The following is a 26,216-nucleotide window of genomic DNA, read 5'->3' on the forward strand; positions in this document are numbered from 1 at the left end:
TATGTGTTGGACAGGCTCCCTGCTTCAGAATTTATTCCTCCATCTTGTGGAGGGCAGCAGTGCTCAAGGAAGATTTATGCCCAAGTCCGTACTCTCTGCCATCATGTGAGGAATTTAAAATAAATGGCTCCAGTCAACATCCCAAAATTCCACCAGGCCCAGTGCCCAACAATTCTAGATGGTTTAGAAGAAATGTGTTGTTTCAGAAACTTTTTTTTTAAAAAAAGTCTGAGGTCCCCAGTTTCCAAAGCATTGTTCTAATTAGAAGTACTGTTTGATGAAAGTTACACTTAGATCTCAATAAACTATACCAAGGGTAGTAATGAGGACATGCTATATTTCTCCTTTACTCAAAATAAATTATTCAAGGTGTGAGACAAATCCTCATTTTGTTGTATTACTAGGCTTCAATTATTATTATTATTATTATTATTATTATTATTATTGTTGTTGTTGTTGTTGTTGTTGTTGTTGTTGTTGTTATTTTGAAGTTTAGTGGCATTTTATTCATTACTGTGAATTAGGTGCTGGATACTTAAATTAGCAACTGATTTTTTTTTATGCCAAGGACATTATACTTCTGAGCCAAAATTTATTTATTTAATTATTGAGCCACTGTAATGATCTGGCCGCATTACAAAAAACTAAAAGCAGGAGACAGATCTTGCTTATAGGCACTTTTTTGCCTGGTTTCTATAATTTATTTTTGCTTCTGCCTGTCACTAAGAAGGGACAGGGTATCTATGAAAGGCCCTGGTCTGCCTCCCTGTTCACTGGTAATCTCATTCAAGCTAGAAACTGTCCATTTTATAAAGCTCTAAAACACACACTAATGAATCAAATGTATCTTGTATGATGAGCACGATCTCTTTTCGGCTGCTATATGGCCATCTGTTATTTAGGGTTTCATTTATTGATTAGACTTTATTGTGCTATGAGCCTTTCTTTATCAAGAACATTTGGCAGTCTTCAAGTAACTATATCATCTACATTTTTTATAGAAGTGATTCAAAAGATGAAATCCAATAGAGATGTGTTTCACAAGGTGAAATATTGCAGATCGTCTTGGAATTAATGAATGTGATTCATATTAGTTTTCTTATATCTAAGTATGATGAAGAGCAGAACAGCTGATGATTTTCTGCAAAAGCATTAGGGGGAGATAATCAAACCAGGGATAATTAGTTACTATTTTAGTATGGAAAAAGCAAGAGGCATATCTGAGTAGCAGAATGAAATTGGATTATCCAAATGCATCTCTGTATGGCACCCATTCCATTCAGCTAGAAATATAAACTCCGTACTGCTTCTGTAATTCTTAGTTCCTATTTTCTTTTTATATTGTTTGTTAATTGGTTGGCCTTCACCTTCAATAAAATCTTTTTCAAAAGTCATAGATACAAAGCAAAAACCTCTAGGCATTCATAGGCATATGTGCTTGCATATGTTAGTAAGACACAGTTGGTTGGTTGGGCAGTGTTCTCGAAGCTACAAACATGAGTCTGACCAAACTGCGGGAGGCAGTGGAAGACAGGAGTGCCTGGCGTGCTCTGGTCCATGGGGTCACGAAGAGTCGGACACGACTAAACGATTAAACAACAACATGTTAGTAAACCATAGTTAGAGGACTGCTGTGAATGCACCAGTGTTGACCACCTGACTTCACCCCACTCATACTGAGAGGAAACAATCCGTGGTCTGTGTCTTAAGCTTTATGTCTGAAGCAGGGATTTTGATTTGTTTCACTCCCTGAAAAGTATAAACTGTAACCAATGTTTGCTGGTGAGAAGACTGCCCAGAAAACAGCATTCACAATATACCATTAAGTATGGTTTACCATGACATACAAATTAAGCCATTTTTCTTTATATTAAAGGTAAAGGTACCCCTGCCCGTACGGGCCAGTCGTGTCCGACTCTAGGGTTGTGCGCCCATCTCACTTAAGAGGCCGGGGGCCAGCGCTGTCCGCAGACACTTCTTTATATTACCTCAAACTTAATGTATATTCTTTGAAAAAGATTTTTTTCTTTTGTATATCATTTAAAAAGGGAACAAATTAAGCTGTTAGTTCTGCCTTAGTCATGCAGCCAAGAGCTACCTGAGTGTTTGGGTCAATAAACTCAAGGTTTTTGGTTGGGTCTTTCTTTCTTTCTTTCTTTCTTTCTTCACTCACTCTTACAAACTGGCAACGTAGTGTCCGTTCATTAAAAGAGATGTCCCACATTCAAGAGTTGAGAAAGTCAGACTTTGCCTTTGAACTGAGACAGACTTCAAAGGTGAACCAGGACGTGATGTTTGCATTAGACGTGTGCGCAGCTTATCTAAACTATGCATATCCTGCTATTCTGCCTCGCATTAGCATTTTTCTCTTTACCATCATTTAACTTTCAATCTAACCATATAGCATTCCCTTTAATCTAGCTTGGTATTCTGCAATTTTCTCTGCTCAGGTTCAGGACTTGGGTAAAAGAGCTTGCATCAGTGAGTGCTACTACTGTGATTTTTGGAGCGGTGGAATATATTATGTATGTTTCAAAGAGCTGATCCGGAAGCCATAATGGTTCAGTCCAGGGGTTGAATGTGGCTCATTGGCTATATGGGAAATTGCCAAATAGATTAATGAATAACATCAGACCAATATGTTTTGCATTTGGTTACTGTTATTGAGAGTGCTGCTGCTGCTGCTGCTGCCTGTATTTTTTCCCCCTGCCATGTTTCCTTAGATGTCCTCCAGAGGCCTTTAAGGTCAACACTTTCTGAAGCAGATAAAACATTATAATTCCTTGAAAGTAAATCAAAAGGATTATGACATCTAGGAAGAAGCTGTTGCCAGACAGCTCATGAACAATATCACTGTGACTGACCCAAAGGCAATACTTAAACTGCCAGTAAAATTGCCCATGGAGTCTGCCAAGAGACCAGATGCTGCTGCTGCTACTGGAAAAAAAAATACCTACTGTAGCTTGGCATTTGTCCTGTAATTGCTTTCCAGGAGAAAATAAACTATAGCATGACAGGAGAAGGTGAATGGCTCCTCACTGTAAACTACCTGGGTGACCTGAAAATGTGTATGCCTTTTTGTGGCATGTTATCCATCTGCTCCATCCTTCATTCTACCCGAGCTGTCTAGTTTTTGATCTCTACTGCAGTGGTGATCTCTGTTGATGATTTACCACTGCACACCTATTCTTTTTGTCTGTGTTGGGACAGGGGGCTTCCATGGAAGAAAGGGGAGTTGTTATTGTTGTTAGGATGCATGGGTTGTGTGGCCAGAGCCTACAATAAACTTATTGCATGCACACACAGAGAAGGAAAAGGACCAATAATGATTGTAATATATGTTCCAGCATGCCAAGGTTTAGATTCTAAACTTTAGAACTACATATTCCATATTAATCAGTTTTGATTTGTTTGTTTTTTACCATTTTAAAAGATAAGGTGTTTTTTGTGGGGGGTTTTGCACTAGGCCTACATTCTGGCTGTCATGTTAGTAAATGAATTTGCAGCTTGAATGTTTCATGTGCTCAAAAATTATTTAAAACTCTGTGAATAGTGCTTCATTTTCTGTTCATAACAGTTCTGTGATCACACTAAAGGTATTGCAAAATAACTTTACTCAGAATAATTATCCCAAAATATCTGATACTAATTTCTAAAAGCTGTTCACAAAAGTTTTGATGAGTTAATTTCAACAGATGTTCAATTTGTTAACTTTTAAGTCAAGCACATTTTTTTAATAGCTGACTCAAATGTGCCCTGTACATCATTTGGAACCTTTGGGAATGAAATTATTTTTCTGAAGATTGACTTCCTGATTTAAGCAGCTGAAGGCCAAACTAAACTTTATGCTGCATGTGTAGCATGCAGTCATGGCTGTGCTCTTTCATTGCAGTATTTAATTTCGGGTTATATGGTGGGGTGGGTGGGAGATTGTCATCGGAACCACAGTCTGTAGGCATCCTGAGGAAAATCAGGCCCACTGCATATTTATAAGGCTTAGGGGAAATGATAATAATAACAACAACAACAACAACAACAACAACAACAACAACAACAACGTATTACTTATACCCCACCCATCTGGCAGGGCTTCCCCAGCCACTGTAGGCGGCTCCCAACAGAATATTAAAAATATGATAAAACATCAAATATTTAAAAACTTCCCTAAACAGGGCTGCCTTCAGATGTCTTCTAAAAGTCAGATAGTTGTTTACTTCCTTGACATCTGATGGGAGGGTGTTCCACAAGGCGGGTGCCACTACTGAGAAGGCCCTCTGCCTGGTCCCCTGTAACTTTGCTTCTCGCAGTGAGGGAACTGCCAGAAGGCCTTTGGCGCTGGATCTCAGTGAACGATGGGGGTGGAGATGCTCCCATTGTCTCTGAGTTGTCCTGGGTCTTCTGCAAGTAAACCAGAATTCCTTTTTCCCCCTTTTCCCCTTTTTTTTGCATTCTCGTAATAACTTTGGGGTTTTCCTTAAAAAAAAAAAAAGCTTTGAGGTGTCCAGATTTTTACTTCTTGAAATATGGCAACCCTAACTAACCCACACACAAAGTATTTTTTCCCTCCCACATACACACAACTTTCAACTTACAAAGGGTTACATTCTAAAAATAATAATAATAAAAGGAAGACAAAGCCATCCAACTATTTGTGGCCAAGCCAGAGGAAGAGGGAGACGCCTTGAAAAAGGCTTGTCTTATTCATACAACACTAAGTTGTGGTTTAGCTCCACATAATGTCTGTACCAGCTTAGAAAGCTGGCATCTATGTCTTCAGTGCGTTTGAAAGCTCTGACTTTGAGTATGTTCAAATTCATGTAAAAAACTACCTCTTGGTATTTATTCCTCCTCCCCTGGTTCTCTCTGGAGATGACTCTTTGTGACTGGGTAAGTTTCACTTCTCCCCAGCACAGCTTCACTTTAGTGGACATTTAACAGACTTAATTACAACATACTCTGATCTTAGCTGTGTACTTTGCCCCCTCTCATTCCTTAGTCTCTATTTCGCTTTGTAAAAACAGAATCCAGAGCTTCGAAAGACGGGAGAAAATCCCTTCAGCTTGTCACAATAAGTCGCAACAGCGTAGCATTGGTAACGTACAAATTTATCGTTCCTTTGTTAGTTATTTCAGTGTACAGGAGGTTGGAAAATGGGAGTTTTCATTTACCAAGCATACCAGTACTTTAAGACAGTGTTTCAAAGACTATGTATTCTAATAATTATCTCACTGAAAGCATGTTAAAGTTCACAGAGCTACTTCAGGACTAAACCAGGTTTGTAGATAATGCAGTGTATGCATAGGGTGCATGGTTTGGTTTGTGGTGGATGTGCTCATGAACAAGGCTTTTTAAATTGTTATATAGACAATTGCCTAGCTGGGTGCATTTGGAGGGTGAGTAGTACAGGAAGTTCAGGTAGCAGAAGCTGGCAAGCTACATTGGAAGCAACCTTGCAGGATGATATCTGGGCAGCCTCAAAGAGGTAGACAGGGAATGCAGAGATAATTTGGCAGCAGGAGCAAAGCTCAGTTGTAAAGCTTCCTTGGAAGAGTACCCTCACCCAGTGAATAGTTTGTGTCTTCATAAGAAGCTCTAACTTACATTTTGAGACTCATGTAATTAGAGCAGATATTAAATAATTAAAATAAGAGGGATCAAATGGTCGGAAGCTGTGGCCCAAAAATACCAGGGTTTTTTCCATAGGGAAATTACTGCCTATTTACCTCAAATAACTACTGATTTACAAGATTCCAATTCGGTTTTGAAACTTTTTAACCTTCTTATAACAAACCTTACTACTTTTTTTACATCACCTCCTCAAAAGGCGAAAGTGGTGCATTGCAGTGCTGGGGCCCCTTGGTTTAACACCTCTTGCAAACAAGCAAGATCCCTTCTTCGTACCATCTATAATGAATACAAAAACTCTAATGCCCAGGCTCTACCATCCTCCTATTTACAAGCTAAAAGAGCATACAAACAGACTTTAAAGCTGGCCAAACGTGAGTGGTATCAAAAGCGTTGGCGAGCCTTGATTGCGGCCTCGAGATCCCGCAGACCACAGGAATTTTGGGCTCTGATAAACAAAAGAGGAAGGAAGTACCCACTGACGATTATCCCTGTGCCCACATGGGAACAATTCTTGAGTAAATATTTCTCCTTGGCAGAGGAATCCAACTCATCCACGGAATTCCGAGCCGACCATTTACCTTTGTGGCCCTCCACCGACCCAGACCTGATAATGGACTTGATATTTGATCTGAAAACAGGCAAAGCCCCCAGGCCAGATCTAGTCCCTGCTGAGGCTATTGTTGCGCAACCGAGGTGGTGGGCTGAAATTCTGGCCAAAGTCTTTGATGTAATTAATTCTACGGGGCGTATCCCCAGGTCATGGAAGGAGGCCGTGATCGTGCCAGTCCATAAAAAGGGTCCCCCTGCTGACCCGGAGAACTATCGGAACATCAGCCTTTTGTCTATCATCGGGAAAATCTATGCAAAATTTTTGCGGTCTAAGCTATCCCATTGGGCAAACGACTCAAATTTGATTGGCCATGAGCAAGCGGGCTTTAGGAACAATTATTCGACCTCGGACCATATGGTAATCATGTATCATCTTGCCAGAAAATATTCTGCCCCGAGTCGGGGGCGCCTATGTGTCGCTTTCATAGACCTAAAGGCTGCCTTCGACAGTATCCCAAGAAACTGCCTATGGAAGAAATTAGAGAGATGGGGCATAGATAGAAGGCTGTTATGGCTTATAACCCAATTACACCATGGGTCGTCGGCTAGAGTGAGACTCACACCGGCGGGAAACCTATCCAACGAGGTCCCAATAAATAGAGGTGTGCGCCAAGGCTGCATTTTGGCCCCACTCCTCTTCAACTTGTTTATTAGCGATATGAAGCTCTTTCTGAATGAGTCTCAAGCCAACATTCATGCCCCCCGCCTAGCTGATTTTCGCTGCCCTTTGCTCCTATATGCCGACGATGCAGCGATCCTTTCCTACTCTAGAGTCGGTTTATGCAGAGCTCTAAAGATTTTTGCGGCTTATTGCAAACTCAACCATTTGACAATTAATTATGGGAAATCTAAAGTCCTGGTCTTCACCAGGTCTCGGAAAACTTACAGCTGGAAGTTAGATGGAGTCCAATTAGAACAGGTTTTCAAATTTAAATACCTGGGAGTCTTTTTTCACTACAATTTAAGCTGGAAGCCACAGATACAGTATTTACTAAACAAAGGGAAAACAATGCTTTATACTCTACTCCAATTTTTTGCGGCCGACGGAGCCTCTCACATCCCTTCTGCATTGAAGGTATACCACGCAAAAGTGGTCTCCACCCTCTGTTATGCTGCCCCGCTTTGGGCCCCAGGGTCCAATTTAACATTACTGGGGACATTGCAGAATCAGTTTCTCCGTCGCCTTCTGAAACTCCCCATGTGTGTGAGCAACGCAGCCATACGTCTGGAGTTAAGGATTGCATCATTGGAGACTGTCATCTGGAAGCGAGTCTTTGGCTATTGGCTGTCCAGCTGGCATAGGCTTCCCGACCATTATCTTTTTCAGTGTCTCTGGCGGGACGTCTTTGTCAATCCGTGGGTAGGAAAAATCCAAGCCAAACTTCTGAGCATCGGAATTTCCCCAGCGGACTCCTTAAAGATGAACTTACGCTCAGCCAAAAGCCTTATTGAGCAAAGATTAGCAGACATTGAAAATCAACACAACCTCGCCAGTGGTGGGGGTGTCTGCTCCCCCAGGTATCACGGAATAACCCCACCACTTGGCCTTCCATCATACATGTCATCTCTTTCATCAGTACCACACCGACTCGCATTTATTCGTGCAAGGTTCAATGTCTTTCCATCGAACCTGCTGAGCCACAGATTTTCCAAGGGTTTGGTGTCTCCGCTATGCGTGTGTGACGGGAAAACTGTTGAATCTCTTCCACATATAATGTTCAACTGTCCCCTACATAGCATAGCCAGGACTAAATTCCTGGGTCCTGCTTTACTGCGCTTGGTTGGCAGGCCTGTTGAGTTACACGCCGCACTGCTTTTGCAGGATACAGATCCTTCTGTAACTCTGCAGGTGGCGAGATTCCTGAATGCGGTTATCTCACACACAAAAACCACCAAAAACCAACAAAAACACCTAAACTAATCGGACTGTTATGATGAGAGTGCATGTCAGATCTCGTCTTCAGTTTTTCTTTTTCTGTGAACCGTCCCTTGGAGCTCTCCTGGCCCCAAGCTGTCATTTGGCTCTGCTCAAGGACCCACCCTTGCATCGTGGTGTTCACCTTCTGTTGTCGGATATATCGGTCTTTATGTCTCTGTGTTTTTATGTTTGTATATATTTTATGGGCTAATAGCCGTAAATAAATAAATAAATATTAAATAATTGGAAAATAATCAATATATAAGAAGCTAGGTAGTTACCTCTAATGTTTAAAGTAGAATTAGCTCTTTTGAGCTCATTTGTTGTTGTGTGTTCAGACCTAGAGACCTCCCCCCTAAATAAAATCACACATGACTCAAATTTTAGTTTGGGTTTTTGGCAGAATTTAGGACACATCTTTATTGATTACAGAAGGTGAGTGGTTGCATAGGCTCTGGTTCAACTAGTTCCCTGCACTCTTGCAGGCAGCGCTAACCCAGGGAACCAGCATAGGTCAGCCAAGGGTGAACACCTGGGAAGGTGAAAAGCTGGGTACAGACTCTGTTCACCACCCAGATGCCCCCCTGGACTCAGGTATGGGCACAAGCCCCTCTCAGGGGTTGACCAAACCAGTTGAGTCCATGGATTCCTTTAACGGAATACCCTTCACATAGGGATGGCGAGACCGCTCCCCCATCCCTATCGCCTATCCGCCACACGAACACTGCGCTCGCTGCCAACCACTCACATCTGTAACCAATCCCTTAACCCTGCTGACACGGAGGTCAGCCACAAATCATTCCCAATCACAGACAGATGAACCCCATCAAGCCTGTAAAGGGACGCATCACGGAAGGTAATGCCCGGGTGATGAATCACCGTCCCACCCAACGCCAGCACCTTCTTGGCCACTGCGCTCTGCACGCGCCTCCTGGCCCTCTCAGTGGAAGCTGGGCATCGGCTACCACACCACACACGTCGCTGCAACAGCTGCGACCAAAAATTCAACTCTTCCAAGTCCTCCTGCATGCGGGTCCACAGGCTCAAGCTGGGAGCTTCCAGTAAATTATTGTCACCCAGCTGCACCACCATCGCCGCAGGTGTGCTTTCCGCAGACACCTTCACCCGCACCATCGGGAGAAGCTCCTCCCAATGCATTCCTTGTATGGACACCCAGGAGACGCACACATGGCCGAGGAGTCTGAGCCTGCATCCGAATCCAGACTCCGCTGCCCTCCTGCTGGCCCAGTGGACAATGCCGTGCCCGACTCTCCAGACATGCAGGGCAGGCGGACCTAGGAATGAACAAAACAACATTAATAACTGCACCTCAGCGCCGAATCCAAACATAACCCCTGTATACCTCAGATTTCCAGTGGCCCAGATCCTTGATCCTGTCGACGGACAGACCCCAGTGTGCAGCAGTAGTAGCTGCACCAATATGAAAGGAATGAGGTGCATTGCGCATTACTGCAGCAAATTGATGCCTCCTTAACAGGGACCCAGCCTCGTGAACCAGGAAGGGACTGTCCCCAAGCGGGTGAAGTGACAAATATCTCTTGGCATCCTTTACTGGACAACCCAGAACTGTGTCTGAATCATCATCAGAGGTCTGAGAAAACGTACCAGTAGAAGAGGAGGAATCGCCATCTCTCCACCTCTTGGCCCTGCACTTGGAGCGATGACTCCTCTGCCACTTGCCACCAGTTGAAGGGACTCTAGGCACCGGGAGATCCTCCTCCAAAGACTGGACACTGAGTGCCTCCCTCGAAGGAACAGACCGAACGTGCACAGAACTAAAAACATGTGAGGAGCTTGGCTGGGAGAACATTCCCCTTCCCACATGCTGTGCAGGCTGAAGCCCTGAACTCCCCGAACCTGGGGGTGCCGACTGCGAACGAGGCAGCCCTGACCGAAAGGCCTGCTGCACCATAGCACCCATGCTCCTAGGACGACCCCTAGGACTAGCTGGGACTGGTACTCTGGAAGGCTGAAATTGAGACAGCAAAGCCTCAGAAGGATCATAAACCTCACTCCCTTCACTCACATCCAAAGGACCATGAGCCTCAAAAACAGTAGAGGACGTGGAGGGGCCAGGCTGAGCATCAGGCTGCCTCCCAAACTGCTGAGCCAGTGACTTAAGTTCTGTATTAAAGCCAGTCATGGCAGCAGGGTCTGAGCCAATATTGGCCATAATTGCACTTAAGCGATCCAGCGTAGGCTGATGAACCACATGGGCTGGCACAGAATGCAATGACTGAGAGGGACCCCTAATGACCCTAGTAGAAGGGAGAGCAGGATTGGGATTCCTTTTAATAGGCATCACGATCCTTTTGTCTTGTGTAGGGAATGCTAATTACAAATACACAAAAAGACCCAGGCCTTTAAAATGGCACTCCCGCCTCAAAAAGATGGGGCTCCCGCCAATGCAAAATGGCGCTCCTGCCAAAACTAGTAAGGAAGAACCAGACCCTGTAACCTAAAATGGCGGCTGGAACAAAACAGAGGTTTTTCCCGCCCTTAACAAATACACGACCCAGCTAAAATGAAAGGGAGCACAATAAAGGCAGGGAGAGGGAACTCTCGCTGCTATGAAACCAATCAAAGGACTTAACGACAGGGCTAAAGGAGCGACAAACGCACTTGCCCACAGTCGTGTATTAGGCACAAGGCTGCTACTGCAGCCAGAAAAACCAACCACCAAAATGAAAGGGGAGAGCAGCGGCAAGCTCCACAACAGGAGCGCCCGGGGGCTGGAGCCCCAGAGGGGGAAAGTCCGTTAAGAGGAAGGGAAAGGGAAGGAAAGGGGGAGAGAACAACTCAAAAGGAAGAATAAAAAGTAATAACCAAAAAGGGGGAATAAAAAACAGAAAGAAATCACCCAGATGATCTATCAAAGGTAAGTCTCTTGGCTGCACAGAGGACACGCTGTTAGCTTGTTCCGAATGCATGAGCCAAAAGAGGAAGATCTCTCGATCTGTTTGGACTGCGCCCCATTGGTCAGATGGGGCCCAACATCAAGGCACCTACCAATTGGAGGTTGTGGCTAACCAATCAAACCCACCCACAACAGAGGGGGTCAGTCTCCAGGTCTCACCGCAAAACGTGCCCTCTTTTAGGAAGGAGACGATTTGTTGTTTTCTACTCTACAAAGTTTGAGAAGACTTCGTGTACTTTTGTTTTTCATCATAATATAACCATTTTTTGATTTTTGTTTTTATTGATGTGTTTTTGCTTTTGTACATTACTGTTGTAGAAATCTGTAAAAATTGTGTTGTTTTTTTTAAGAAGCTCCTTTCAAAAAGATAGATAGGATTTGGGGATTTTAAATCACAGTAGCAGCTGGACTTCATTGTATCATCAAACACATGACAAAAATCTATGAAGAATAATTCTGGTGTGTATAAATAAATTATATGTCTCAGCTAAAATATAACTTGGTGCATCTTGCTCTGTTGCTTTGCAGTTTGTCAAAGAATATAGTGTAAGAAAATGGTGGAAAGTTCTCTTCCTTTGATATTATGTTTCATATCCAACAGGCATGACAGATAAATGATTCAAGTAATTTGGTCATTTCCAATTATATAACAATAGTAAGTGAATATACAGTAGGATCCCACATGCTGATTTTGCTTATGTGATCACAGCTTTATGTGGATCACCAATAAATGAATAGAAAGGGAGCAGGATATTCTTGCTCTGGAGGCTCTTGTGGGACTGTCCAAGAATTTGCAAGATCTCAGATGGTGGGAGTGGTTCTGGGGGGTCATTCTGACTTTGCACAATTTTGCATTTATGTGCAGCCATCTGGAAACATAACCCTTGTGTCAGTTGTGGTCACACTATGTTAAAATACAGAATTGGCCAAAGAAGAAGAAAACAAATGAGCAATTGTACCAGCACCCGTTATAAATTACAAGTAGTTTATTTCCTCATGTGTATAAAACTATGACTACATTTGCACATAGCAGTATTTTAGAGTTAGAGAGCAAATCGATTTACTTCAGGTTCCCAAATGTTTCATTGTTTTCTGCATTGGGCCAATGCAATGCAGTTGAGGGTTTGATGTATTTGGTTATGAAAGGGGCCTTGTGCGATATCTCCAAACTTAACCTATTCAGAGATTAAATCTATACCTGTTCACAGGCTTGCTGTGATGATAAATGAATTAAGAATTGAAAGCACTTTGTATGTATACTGAAAAGTGCTATTATTAATGGTATTTCTCTCACTGATCACATAGTATGGCTAGTTAAGCCTGTCTGCAGATCTAGGTTACATGACTGACAATCTGTGTGGAATTAAGATAATCACACATATTACAAATTACAATAAATAGGTCAGATGCTCTTGGTGGACTGTACTCTCATCTTCATCTAATTGTTTTTCTTTTTTAAAAATGAGTAACTATGCATATTCCCAGAGCTTAGGTCAGATGACTTTTTTTCTATATAGAAGGAAAGAAATACATAGCAGATGTGCCTGAAGTACACAGAATCCCAAGAGGCCATGGGAAGTGAATTTTTTTTCTTATGCTTGCTGATTGCTAAGAGAGTTACTGTGACATTGGAAAACTGAAAATGGTCCATCTGTGAAGGATTTTTTCCCACAGAAATAATATCGATGTATTTTAGAGGAATTAGGTGGGGAGGAATAAGGACATATTTTGGAAGACTAGGACCTCAGTTTAATTATAATCATACTTTATCTGCTTAATATACCGTGTTGTGAATGAGACAGTGTTGTGTACTTATAAGCACATAGATTACTGATTGGATTACTGTCATGCATTATACATGGGGCTGCCTCTGAAGATGGGTTTGAAACTTCAAACGGAGCAATGGCCAGATTGCTCCCAGAACAAGACTGTCTGAGCATATAATGCCAATCCTGGCCTGACTGCACTGACTGCCAGTTAGTTTCCAGGCCTAAGTTAAAGTGCTGGTGTTAACCTATAAAGCCATCTCAGTACCTTAAGGACCGCCTCTCCCCATAAAAACCAAACTGGACCCTGTGCTTGTCATCTGAGGCCCTTCTTTATGTCCTCTCTCCTCAAGAGGTTCGATGGGTGGCAGCAAGAGAAGGGGCCATTTCTCTGGTGACTTCCCAACAGTGGGACGCTTTCCCCAAAGAGGCTTGCTAGGCACCATCATGTCATGCCTTTAGGCACCAAGCAAAACCATTCTTCTTTATTAAGGTCTATGGCCCTTCAATAATCTATGGCCTGTTAAAGCGGGGGGTAAAGCAATGGACTGTTATCATGATTATTTTATTATCGCAGTGTCTGTTGTTAAGCTTTCTATTGAGCTTTCAATGCGTTTTTATTACTGATGCTCTGTAAAATGTGTTCTTAATATTGTACACTGCCCTGGGATCTCTTGATAAAGGTGGTATATAAACCAAATAAACAAATAAATAGATTGACCCAGAATTTGTACCCAGGCTCTTCTTTTTAGAGCCTCCCTCCTCCTATTTCCTGGCTCCATCATAATTTTGACTGTTGTCCCAGTCCAGTAAGAGAGGTCCACACATTGAAGTTGGGCTCCAATCATCACATACTACTGCATTCTGTTGTGTGGATGTCAAATGCTGTGCCAGGAGGCACCTGATGCACATAGATCAAACGGAGGTGTGCATCTGAGCATGCACGTGCATTGCATTGTATGCTGTGGATAGAGCGTGTCTGTGTAAATTTGTTTTGTGCTGTGAATGACAGTCAGTATTTATTTTTTATTTAGGGCCAGTACATGCAGTTTTTATCTGTTTGTAAGCAGTCATGTGCTGCAACACTTCATTGAATGTAGCCATCTCTTTATTAGGATCTATGTCTACAGTTACAGTGGTACCTCAGGTTAAGTACTTAATTCGTTCCGGAGGTCTGTTCTTAACCTGAAACTGTTCTTAACCTGAAGCACCACTTTCGCTAATGGGGCCTCCTGCTGCCGCCACGCCGCCGGACCACGATTTCTGTTCTCATCCTGAAGCAAAGTTCTTAACCTGAGGTAGCGGAGTCTGTAACCTGAAGCATATGTAACCTGAAGCGTATGTAACCCGAGGTACCACTGTACATGTGTAGTGGATGACATGATGGGACACCACTGCTCCCCTGACCTCCAGTGGGTCACATTGCTGCTGCTTATCAGGAGGTAGTGGGGAGGGGAGAGGTTGGTGCCATACAAAGACCCTGGTTGGGAACAGCAGATTGTACCCACTATTGTATTTGCACTATGCATTAATGGGACTGTGCAAACAGTGGGCTCCCAGAGAGGAGCTTATGGCTGCTTTGCTCCTTCCATGTCCTTTTCACTGACATTGTGTTGCTGATCTGAGCCAGGGTTTGGCTTAGCATGCTGTTCCAACCTGGGCTCAACCTGGATTAAGCTCTCACCTTGTTATTCGGTGCAGCTTGGGATGGGTGAGGATAGACTTTCATCATGGGCATGAGTTTGAACAACATCCAAATCAAATTTTGGCTCACCTCAGTATGGTGCAGGAATAAAATAGACTGGGGAGAGGCAAAGCAACAGTAAACTATTCCCCAGGAACTCACATGTTTGTGTGGTGCTGGTGAAGTGCTGTGTAAACCAGTCCTACCCCCCTTTAAACTAACCACACTTTTAAGTGTACAGTACATGAAACTCTCCAAAATAGACTGTTTCTGCAGGAACTGTAAGATCCGTTCCCCCAATTTTCCTGCAGTACAGTAATTAGAACTGTTGATGCACCAGGTCAAAAGCAGCACGCTGTTTTGATTCTTGTCATTGAGCATTGAGCACTTCAACTCTAGCGTTTAATTGACTCACCAAACACAACTTTGTTCCTTGACTGGCTTCTTTTCAATTGTTTGTGTGCTTCTTCTTTCTCCTTGTTCCCAGAGAAAACATATAAACTGAATTTTCTATATTTGCACCAGTTCTATCTGGGGCACCAGTTGATCGAAAAGTCCTATTGTACATGTGTAATATAGGACATACAATATTTTCCTTGTGTTGTGTTATTTTCTAGCCAGGAGAGTTTAGGTGGAGGTCACTATTGATGCATTTTGGGCAAGGAGGTATAAATGTATTTCTAGTTTACTAACTCTTCTTAACCCAAGTGATAGCTGTGTGTTAGCTCATTAATGCTCAAAATATTACAGGCCACAAAACTATTTTCTCCTGTCTAGTCTGCTTTTGTTCAAATAAAATCAAAAGTGCGTCTTGTAGCCCAAGCTATGAAAACTGTAAAATGCTTATTTAGTGCAAATGCCAAATGATTCATAAAATAAAAATATTTCTAGAAATGTGGTGGAAAAATAAACTTGAAGCCTTTAATCAGTTGTGCAGAGCAAATAGTAATACAACTGCTGCTAGTACTTTAACTGTATTTAATTGGGTTTTTGAATGTTTACTTCATTAATTCCTAGGTATTATATCATCATAAGATGCATTCAGGGTATAAGCTCTGTACTTCTCTTAGAATTAAAAGCCAATTAATTCAGAAATTGTTTGCATTGCTCCTTTGTGCACTCAGAAAGAGAATGGAAATCTTCTCATGTTTGTTAAAATAAGAAGATTGCATATAATCTGCAGGAAAATCTAAGTCATGGGGACACTTTTGTAATAAATAATAGTGTGGTGTAACACAAGAGCTGAAATGTTATGGAGGAGAGATACATTTTAAAACTAATTATGTGATTGTGGTTCTTAAACTACAGTGAGAATAACAGAAGAGCAGAAATGGCATCTCATTGATAAAACGTGCTCCTTCCTCCCCCCTTTGGAAAAGAAATTAAACAATGACCTAGATTGGCAGAGACAATGAAAGCTGTGGCTCTGAATAGCAGCCTGCTTGCCATTCTGATTTGGATATCAAAACAGATGAAATGTGGAAAATATGTCAGCGTTTTTCTATCATGACCCATGCAAAGACCTACAGTTGGAAGGAAAAAAAGCATTGTTGCACGACCTTATTCTGACCCCCGCTTTACAGATGTCAAGACCTTGCTTTCATATGCACTGTTTAGAGGATAATAGGGCGTGACATTGGCTTTTAAATAAATTTGTGTGGGAGCATGTCCATAAGAATTGTAAACCAGTTCACAGGAAGTTCTTCTATGCATGTTTCATTGAGGTTCGTGAAAGATGAGCTACCCCGGCTTGATTTTGGACCCCAAACCCACTCCGAATAGGTTTGCCCCTTCAATCCTCCATTTCAGAATTCAGATTTTATTGCTTTGGTGATAGTGACATTACCCATGGCACCCACACTGGTCCCTGGACCACACCCCACATACTCTTCTCCTTTGTTTTTTACTAATTAGGTGGTGTTTGTAGTAACATCACCACCATTATCAAACATGTCCGGAATGAAACAATTTAAAAGCAATTGTAAAACAGTTACAGTTAAGCTCTCTCATCCACTGATATCAGGGTTGCCAAGAAGCATGTCTAAAATTCCTCAAATGCCTGGAAGTTTATTTTGTCCTGGCTTCGGGTCAGAAAACCAGGTGTGCAATGCCACCCTGCTGATCACAGCTTGTGTACAATGCTTTGGATGCTAAATATATTGCAGGTAAAGGTAAAGGTAAAGGACCCCTGACAGTTAAGTCCAGTCGCAGACGACTCTGTGGTTGCTGCGCTCATCTCGCTTTACAGGCCGAGGGAGCCGGCGTTTGTCCGCAGACAGTTTTTCTGGGTCATGTGGCCAGCATTACTAAGCTGCTTCTGGTGCAACGGAACACCGAAACCAAAGCAGTGCACTTTGACGTGCTTTCGAACTCCTAGGTTGGCAGCAGCTGGGACCGAGCAACGGGAGCTCACCCCATTGTGGGGATTCGAACTAAAAACCTGATTGGCAAGCTCAAGAGGCTCAGTGGTTTAGACCACAGTGCCACCCACGTCTTTATCCCACGTCCAGTCTACTTGTACCTAAGATGCTGGTACCTATGCTCATCACAGTATCTCAGTTGCAAGGATAGTTTGGAAATGTAGATTCCAGGGTGTCTAATAAGGACGAGGGAAGCATGAAAAACTACATTGGTCATAGTTCTTGGTGGCTGGGGTGTTCCCACTGTACCATTCCAGACATCATGGGAAGTTTTAAATTTTGAGCTGAAGAGGAAAATTGTTTGCAGGGGTGTGTGTGCGCACAGAGGGATTGCTGATCAGTTTGTAATTCAGTCAAGCACTGTAAGATGAACAAGTTCATATTCTGAGTCAGGTTATTGTGAGCTTTGGTTCTGTATATATCTGAACTTCATGGCAGATAGATGCAAATGAGGACACATGATCTCACATTGCCAGCATTTACCATATTTCAATGGAGATAGTGCAAAAGTTCTTGGAGTGTGTCTATATTTGTTTTCAAGATTTTATTATTTGAAAGAACCCAGTGGAAGTATGTTTTGCCATAACATCTCTTAAGCATATTTTCTAAATGGCAAACAATATCAGAGCATCACAGTTGTATTGCTGTCTTTGATATAAACCCTTAAAAGTATGTTGAACTTCAGTGGTGTTTCAGTAGTTGTCATTTTCCTCCCCTGCTTTTTGACAACACTTCTTTTTGCTTTAGGCTAGGGCTATACATGTTCTACAAAGTAATCCTGATCAGTATATTTTTGTTTTAATCAACCTTTCTCCCCGCACCCCAGCCCCCAGAAATTGAGGTTATTTATATTGTGTTTAAACAGCTACTCCTGTGAAACAGTTCCATTGTCATTATCTGAATGAGAGACCCATTAAGTGAATGCTGTGTGGCTGACAGCTCCTTAAAAAGAAATAATATGCCATGATAATTAAAGGGGAAAAGCTTCCTTCCGCTTCTGTTGAAAGAACTTGAAAGACAAAGCACTGGATCCAGGCTGGGAGGTTGTTGAAAGCATCCTTCCCCTTGTCAATCTTCTTGTACAGCTTAATAAAGCATAGACAGGACTTAATCAAAAGGAAAAAGGCCTTCTCCACCCAAGCTCAAGATAAACTATGATTATCAATGTCACTTTCCCTTAAGAAAACCAGTAATAAAAATGCTACTTTCAGTAACAAGTCTGAATTTTATAATTTTATAGCAATACACTAGTACAACTATTTTATGTAGGTGTTCTATCTATCTATAGGTTTATTGCGGCCATTGGCCCATATCTTTATGTAGGTGTTCTAAATTTTCATTACACTTTTGCAATCCTGATTGTTTTCACACACATGATATTAGTTGCATGAGTTAGTATTAGAATGGGTTAGTATTATACCCATTTTACAGATGTGAGGGCTGAGTGTTTGAGGCAAGTTCCCTAATGTTGCCTACAATCCTTGGCAGTGAAAGAACTTAAACCATTCTGATGTGAACAGCTTTTTCTCACAATACATTCCTGGGGTGTACCTTCTCAATTTCATTTGAGAAATATGTTCTGGTAAACTAAGAATGTGCCCAAAATTCCCCTTGCCCTGTTGGGTTGAAATAAACGACAGACGAATGGCAAGTGTCATATGGGAGGCATCTCTCGAGCATGGGTAAGCATATTGGAGTTCCTGTTTTCTCATCTTGGTTTTCTGAAGCTGAATTCTCCATTGTTCTGTTAAAAATAAATAACCCAACAACCCTTAAATTTACACAGCATAATCTGCACGTGCGGTTTGCTTTAGCTTTCATTTCCCTTCTAAACAATATTTGTTGCCCAGATTCTGAGGACTTAATGTTACAGGCACCGTATATGTAATCATGGGCATACCCTTCAAGTTTTGGGCAACTTTGTTATTGTAATCTTGCATCTAAATTTTGAAAGGTTGTCCCAACTCAGGACCTTGTACAAAGTCATGAAAAAGTTTGACAATATGTCAGTTTTATCATTTCAAGTGACATCCTTAACAAGTATCAAGACTAAAATCAAGTGCTGCTTACACATTGGATCTTCCTTGGTTTCTCTTCCTGCAGAAAATATTAATTTAGATAAATAACATGGTTATAGCCTGATTCCGTGAAAGGGAGCTGTTTGCTGACATACCATTTTTGCAGCTTTTCTACAGTCGTCTTTTCAGCATGTTATTTCTTGCCTAGTAATTCCATTTTCTGCTGCTCATGTCAGGGAGCGAAAGCTGTGATGGAGTAAGAACTTTAGTTCAAGAAGGATCCCTAAATATTCCACTAACATGTTTTGGCAGAAATTTGCTTCCAAATGTTTTCTGGGTGCTAGTATTGCTTTTGTTCAGCTTCCTTCATCCACATAGATTAGAATGTTCTTCCCCATCACAACCCTTTCCCCCATACATATAGACAAAGTTTTAAGCCTTCATCTTATCCAGACCAAACTTTCTTTTATGGCTTCTAAATAGTTTTGACTAATTAGAAATGCTGTTCTTGTAAAGGTTTTCATAAGCAGTTAGAGCCTTTCTTCATTTCATAGATTAAATTTCAATTTTTCCATTCAGAAAGGTAATTTACAGCTCATCTGAAGCATCAACTATTTTAGAAATTGGTCGGTTTGATTTTGGGTTGTTTATGTGTTATTTTGGAAGTTTGATTTATTTATTTGGGTTTCTGGGAGAGGAGGCAGAAACTTTATACTTTTAAATCAATTGAGCACACTTTGAAGATCTGTCCTTGAAAGTTGCATAATTCACATACAGATCTGAAGAGCTCATTAAGAAGAACCATACATAAACCCTGACACACTAAAGGAATATTAAATCAATTCAAATTGTGCATAGCCATGTAGTGTTATTGAAGCATTTCAAAATGTTGAAAGAGCCTGGATTTGAAAAGGGCAAGTGGTTTTATAGACTTAGCTTCAATAAGTGATTTAAATTGTCAAATCATTCTCTAGTGTTGAGAAGCTTTAATCTCCTAAATTGTAAAGAACTGGGTTTCCTAAATCATTGTCAGGAGCAGAACTGTGGGGAGTCTTGTCAGGATTCAGTTGCAAGTTGTATTGAATCCTAATAGGAATAGGACTTTGGGACACACAACTGAATACACACACGCAATACTGAGTCTTACTGAGGACGCCATCAGAAACAGAAATAAAAATGAGGTCAAGCAAACTATAGTCAGTTTACCCAGAGAAGTTTGGGTTGACAGTGCAGGAATGATGGAGACTGCCAGAGAGGCAAGAAAACAGATACTAGTGAAGGCATTACTTAATATTCCAAGGTAGGGATAGGAGAGAATGAAAACCTACCTAATTCACACTTTTCAAACCAAAATGTGAAGGGAACCATAGCTGCTGGCACAGAACAGAAGCAGGAGCCATTGGGACAAAGGAGTGCTGAAACTTCAAAGGATTTCTTGAGTGCTGAAGGTCACAGAATACAGGAGCTACTTTTCAGCACCCTTGGAAATTAACACAAAAGTGGATAAGCAGTTTCGGCTGAGTGTTAATAACTACACCTCCATGGATGGTTTGTCATAGGTTTAATCTTTCTTGGATAACCTGATTCTACAGAAGATGACCCACCCTTATGTTGCTTTTTCTTGCAGCACTCCAAAAGGGTGAATGAAATGAACTGTCTGCATTCTAGTATCTGAGGAGCTGAGTTATTCTCTTGGAGAGTTGTTCTAAATGAGCCTGGCCAAGATACTGGATCTGTGTGAAGAGGACTAAGGATATAATAGGATGTCAACTGAGACAGAACTTCAAGTGGCTGTTAAAACCAGCACAAAGAAAGACTCAAAGAAGAAAGGTAGGAACTTCCCATACTTTGCAGTTTGGTAAAGATTGTGTTCTATTTATAATTAGATCCTTCATGGTTTTAGAAAATTAGCTATATTCCTGATAGGTACACGTATTGTTGCTTTGCTGTTTTGTTCTGTTGTCCAGTGTAAGTTGTCTAAAAAGAAATGAATGCTTTAGAAATGTAATGCATGTTTCCTCAAAGCACTTTAAAAGTTCACAACAATTAATTCCACTCTGCTAGCCGATTCAGCTTTTCACGTTTTCCCTTGGCTTTATTCTTTCCTGACTGATCCCTGCCAATCAGGAATCACATAATGAACATGATGAAGTTGCAGTGTCATGTAGCCAATCTGATTCTGCTAAGTGCTATTGATATGAAATTCCTGTTGGACTGCCACGTAGGTAAACAAATTTGGGTATATATGGATGCCATGTAAGTAATAACCTTATACTGAATGACAAACACTTTTGCTCCAATCTCCCTCCTCTACAAAATGGTGAAAGGACACACTATTCACAGCTGATGCAAGCATTCAGGGAAAATACTTTGTCCTTTAATTTGTATTTTTACGCATGCTCCTTTATTATACAAAGCACAACTATTGTTGAAAGAACTAGGTTAATGACAGTTAACTAAAATCTTCTCTGTTTGTCAGATATTATGTTTTCAGTGTTAACCTTGGATCTTCAAAGTATAAAACGTATAATAATCTTCCTTAGAACAGTGTGTCATGTCTGCACCTACAAGGTCACTCAGAGAAGCTGACAACAAAAGCTTTCCCATCTATAGACACTGAATCTCTGGATAAAATGGGAGAAATGCCTCTTGCATAAGGGGAAGACAAGGAAAGATGTGTCATTTTAGAAGTAATACTTCATATGTACATGTTTCCCCCTAAAGTTTCCCCAAAATGGGAGCTCAGAATTTATGGCCAAGCCTCCTGTGGGTTGTACTAGGTCTTCATTGTTACCTTCTTTCATTTGGCTCCTCCTCCACCTATTTTAGCTGTCAAGGCTTCAGCACTCACCCATCTCCCAAGTTTCAGTCTTTGAATTCAGTGCAGGAGGCTGGCAAACCCATATCTGGGATGGTAGCATTAAGCTCCTCATCTATGAAAAATGCAGGAAATGTAGTGGAGGGAGAATCGCAGGTCGACCTACTGGGTCCAATTGATGTAATAGCTGGACTGTTGCTGTTGTCCCCTCATTGTTTTGACTTCTAGATCTGGGATTCTGTCTTTTTGTCTTCATAGCATCAGTACAGACTCTAGCAGAGATTTTTTTTTCTGGCTTGTTGAGATGCTTTCTTTTCTCTTGGTGGTTTGTGGACTTAGGTTAGAGTTCCCCTAGCTCAGAATGCTGGAAGTTGTGACGAGTCCAAGGTGTTTGGCTGTAGCAATGGAGATGGCTGTGTTTCAATCCCTTCTATGGTTTGCCTGTCCTTTCTGGTACCACATTGCCTCAGGTTCTGAGCTACTGCTATTCTACTGAAAATGTATGCTTGCTTGCTCCCACTCTTGCTGAGTGCTGTTTTGATAGTGAGCTGGTGGATGGAATTACCACAATAAAGTCGTGACTCTAATGATGGTAGAGAGAGGCATACTGGACTTAGAACCAGAGATGCTTTTGATCACAAAATCCTTATCAAAACAACATAGCAACTTTTATTGTCGTGGACTTCTCAAAACGCAATGGGTGTTTGGCAGTGGCAATAAGCCAGTTGGGATGTTCCTGAGAAACAAGCAGCAGCAATTTGGTCCACATCTTTAGGTTAGCATAAGAGAATGAATTCTGAAAGGTTCAAAATTCTGAAATTAAATTATATAAACAGAAACTTGGATCCCAACTCCCCTTTTATGAATAGAATAAAGTTCATGTTCATGGAGCAGAATGGAGTTTTTATGCCCTCAATCTGCCTGTGTGTGGTCGGAGACCTTTGGGAATGGAATGAGATATCATGTAAAGGGACCCTTGACCGTTAAGTCCAGTCACGGACTACTCTGGGGTTGTGGCGCTCATCTTGCTTTACTGGCCGAGGGAGCCGGCGTTTGTCCGCAGACAGGTTCTGGGTCATGTGGCCAGCATGACTAAGCTGCTTCTGGCGAACCAGAGAAGCGCACAGAAACACCATTTACCTTCCTACTGGATCGGTACCTATTTATCTATTTGCACTTGACGTGCTTTCAAACTGCTAGGTGGGCAGGAGCAGGGACCAAGCAAAGGGAACTCACCCCATCGCAGGGATTCGAACTGCTGACCTTCTGATCGGCAAGCCCTAGACTCTGTGGTTTAGACCACAGCCTCACCTGCGTCCCATGAGATATCATGTAGGGAGCTGCAAATGGAGGGTGAAGTTGGTGGAAATCTCCTCTTCCCTTAAAGTGAGCAGAGCAGCAGCATAGGATCTAAGCCAGAATGGTTATAGAATGATAGTTATAGTTTGTAATTAAAATTCATGGAACAATTGTTTTAAATCATGGCAAACTCATATGAGTGGTTATTTCAGACTCATGAGACTACTTGAATGAATGAATCAATATGTTTCAGATTACATTAAAGACTCTCTTGTTTACTTATGTGCACTTAAGGAATGCTTGTTGACATGTTGCTATTAATTCATATATAACATTTCCATCTATTGCTCCTCATTCTGCTGTACTCTTATTTCAAACTCTACCTTTAGCTTCACCTTTAATATGTTTACAGGCCTTCTTGAAATTTAAACATTCAAACTGTGGAAAAATAATAGTACAAGGCAAAGGACAAATATTTTTAGTATGCATTTCACATGAATGAGTGTGTCTCTAAAGCCTCCTTCATGCTTTAATCATGTAAAAAGGGCTGTGATTGCACAATCTGTTCTGCAACAAAGTTATTGGCAATTTGTTTGTGTATTCTCTTGTGCAACAGCATTCTGCTAGTGCAAAACATTTTGCCAGCAGAACAAGCATTAAATGACTTTACTTTAGCACAGCATTGGCTACCACCCTGGATATTCACTTCTACATGTAGGACTCATGGCCAGCCCAGCCATGTGGCTTCAAATTAAAGATGCAGGACTGCCAGCTTTGGAGGAAAACAAGCTTTCATAGCAATTCTTCTGTTTTGCTTGGGTAACTGGAAATTAGAGAAACCCCCCCCCCAAAAAAAAAAAATTCTGTGATGCTTCAACTTAATAAAGTGTTCCTTTCAATGTGAGGCAGTGGTTGACAACATATTATTACAGGTAAAGAATATCATTAATTTTGTATGAGGCATACACGTAGTTTAGTAAAGTTTTTGTGAAACATGTTTTCGATGTATTATGTGCACATAGTACATTAGGACCTTGGCTTGCAATTCAGGAGCTACAGTTTGCACATGGAACTCTGTGTATGCAAGATGCTCCAGATTCTGCTCAGTAATTAGTGCAATGCTATTCATGCACAAGGAAGAATTGTACACAGAAAGTTTCCATTCAAATATAGTAACAGAAAGCTCTTGCCTGCCTGTGGCCTACAGGCCACTTAATTTAACAGGATATTTTTTTTCGGGGTGGGGGGTGGGAATTGTCACTGTCCATAATTCTGAATACACAAGAAATAGAGAGCCAGAAAATGTGGGAGAACATGCAGATAAACACATCCTGCAGTCCAGCTTCTTCTGACCGCATAACTGAAAAGAAATAAATGCACTTTGATTATCAGGTGCCAGTATCAATATTATCAGGATCAATATTCAGTGAATGCATGGGGCAACAGATATAAATCATAGAGACTCTTTGCCTTATTATATTTACAAATGAGGCTTTTGAAATTATTCCATCCAAATAATATCAATTATATTTACCTTTATTGTTATGCTTTCTGTTTTTGGACACACTTTATCAACCTGAGCCCTTATTGGAATGTGGCCATAGAGATGCTGGGATCAAGCACCAGTTCTGCTATGTGATTGACAACTAAATCAGACAGCATACCATACTATATTTTATATTTGCACCTGGTTTGTTGGTTTTTTTTGCAAAATAAATTATATGTAGTCATCCTTTTGGGTTTTCTTTGGTATGCAAACATGAATGAAACAGCATGAAAGAAAAAAAAATCACATGTGCTAAGTAGTGCACGATTGCTCTTTTTGAGTATTATTTGTGTATAATTGCAAATAAGAATAAAATGAAGCATATAGAGAGAAGCTGTTTCAGACTTTATTTCTATTGGTAGTAAAATGTCCCATTCACGTCTTGTAATATTTACTCCAGTAAACTTCATAAAATAATGTCACAGGAAATTGCCATAAACAGAAAAACTTAATACTGTGCAATTCTTATTAGAACAAAACAGATCTCAGCGTTAATGCTTTTCTAGCCTGCAGTTTTCTCTCAGAGTTTCCTATGCACTCATTCATGGAAAACTTTGGCTCCTGCTATCAATCACTTCCCATCATGAAAATAGAATTGTAAAATGCACACCACCCACTATATATGGGAGTCGGATGCATCCAAATTAATCATGTTCCTCACTGAAAGTGCCAGTATCAGTGTCTTGAATCGTGTTCATTCAGATAGTACAGGCTACAGAAGGAGGTGTGTGTGTGTTTTTAAAAAAACCAGGCTATATATAAAATTCCAAAGCATGCTGTTCAGTAAAAGCAAAAAGTTGATTCTTCCCCTCCCCCATTTATTTTTCATTGGATTATGTCACATCATGTATACATCAACAAATGAACCCTAGCCTAGTTCAGTGTGACACAATTGACATTTTGAAAAAATATCTATTTTTCAGGTTCATTAACTGCCATCAATGGGATCTAGCAAGCAAGGCACCTGAAGTTGTATTGGAGATCACCTAGTTTGTTACTCAATGGAATTTTTTATTCCCAATAAATAAGGCCTTTGATTTAGAGATAAAGAGGTTTCGGCTCTTCCAGCAAATTGCATAGATGGTACAGGAAGCCTATTCAGCTCAAAATAACCGTGGCCAAATTAATCGCGAGCAGGAGAGTAACAGTTTATGTATGTTCCTCATAATTGGGAACTTTAACTCATTTATTGATTGGAATTGTAGCACATCCCATTTCAGTGTGTTTTAAAAGAAGTAGACAGTGTGAAATAGCAACCTTCGTGTTTCAAATTCCTACTGTGAGGAAAATATGATGCCTTCCCCCTATATCTGGTGCCCTGGAAAACAATATCCACACAAAATCCAGTGCTGGTCAGGATCAACCCTCTGCCTGCGGTTTACTTTAAAAGGCTGTTTGAAATAAGATAAGAATGTTTCAACTTATTATATATCACCACAGAAAAAGAGTAGAAATACAAACAAGGCAAGCATGGAGGTGGTTTGAGTTAATTTGTTACCCATAAATATTTCAGTATATTAATCATAACAATGGTTTGATTTTTTTAAAGTTCATTAAAGAACAGAGGAAAAA

The 26,216-nt window shown here is 41.1% G+C and overlaps 1 protein-coding gene across 14 annotated transcripts in view; it reads left to right on the forward strand.

The window, feature by feature from the left end:
* DAB1 (DAB adaptor protein 1) overlaps positions 1 to 26,216 on the forward strand; it is a 568,090-nt gene that overhangs the window by 410,357 nt on the left and 131,517 nt on the right. For 13 of the 14 annotated variants that reach the window (XM_053392306.1, XM_053392300.1, XM_053392292.1 and 10 more), the window contains one exon: positions 20,609 to 20,811. In XM_053392306.1, the coding sequence (XP_053248281.1) occupies positions 20,745 to 20,811 (67 nt within the window). In that variant the 5' untranslated portion in view covers positions 20,609 to 20,744. Of the gene's footprint in view, positions 1 to 5,004; positions 5,093 to 20,608; positions 20,812 to 26,216 lie in introns of those variants that run through there. The other variant, XM_053392297.1, reaches the window with a different exon arrangement.

This window comes from Podarcis raffonei, chromosome 6 (genome assembly GCF_027172205.1).
Source record: "Podarcis raffonei isolate rPodRaf1 chromosome 6, rPodRaf1.pri, whole genome shotgun sequence".
NCBI lineage: Eukaryota > Metazoa > Chordata > Lepidosauria > Squamata > Lacertidae > Podarcis > Podarcis raffonei.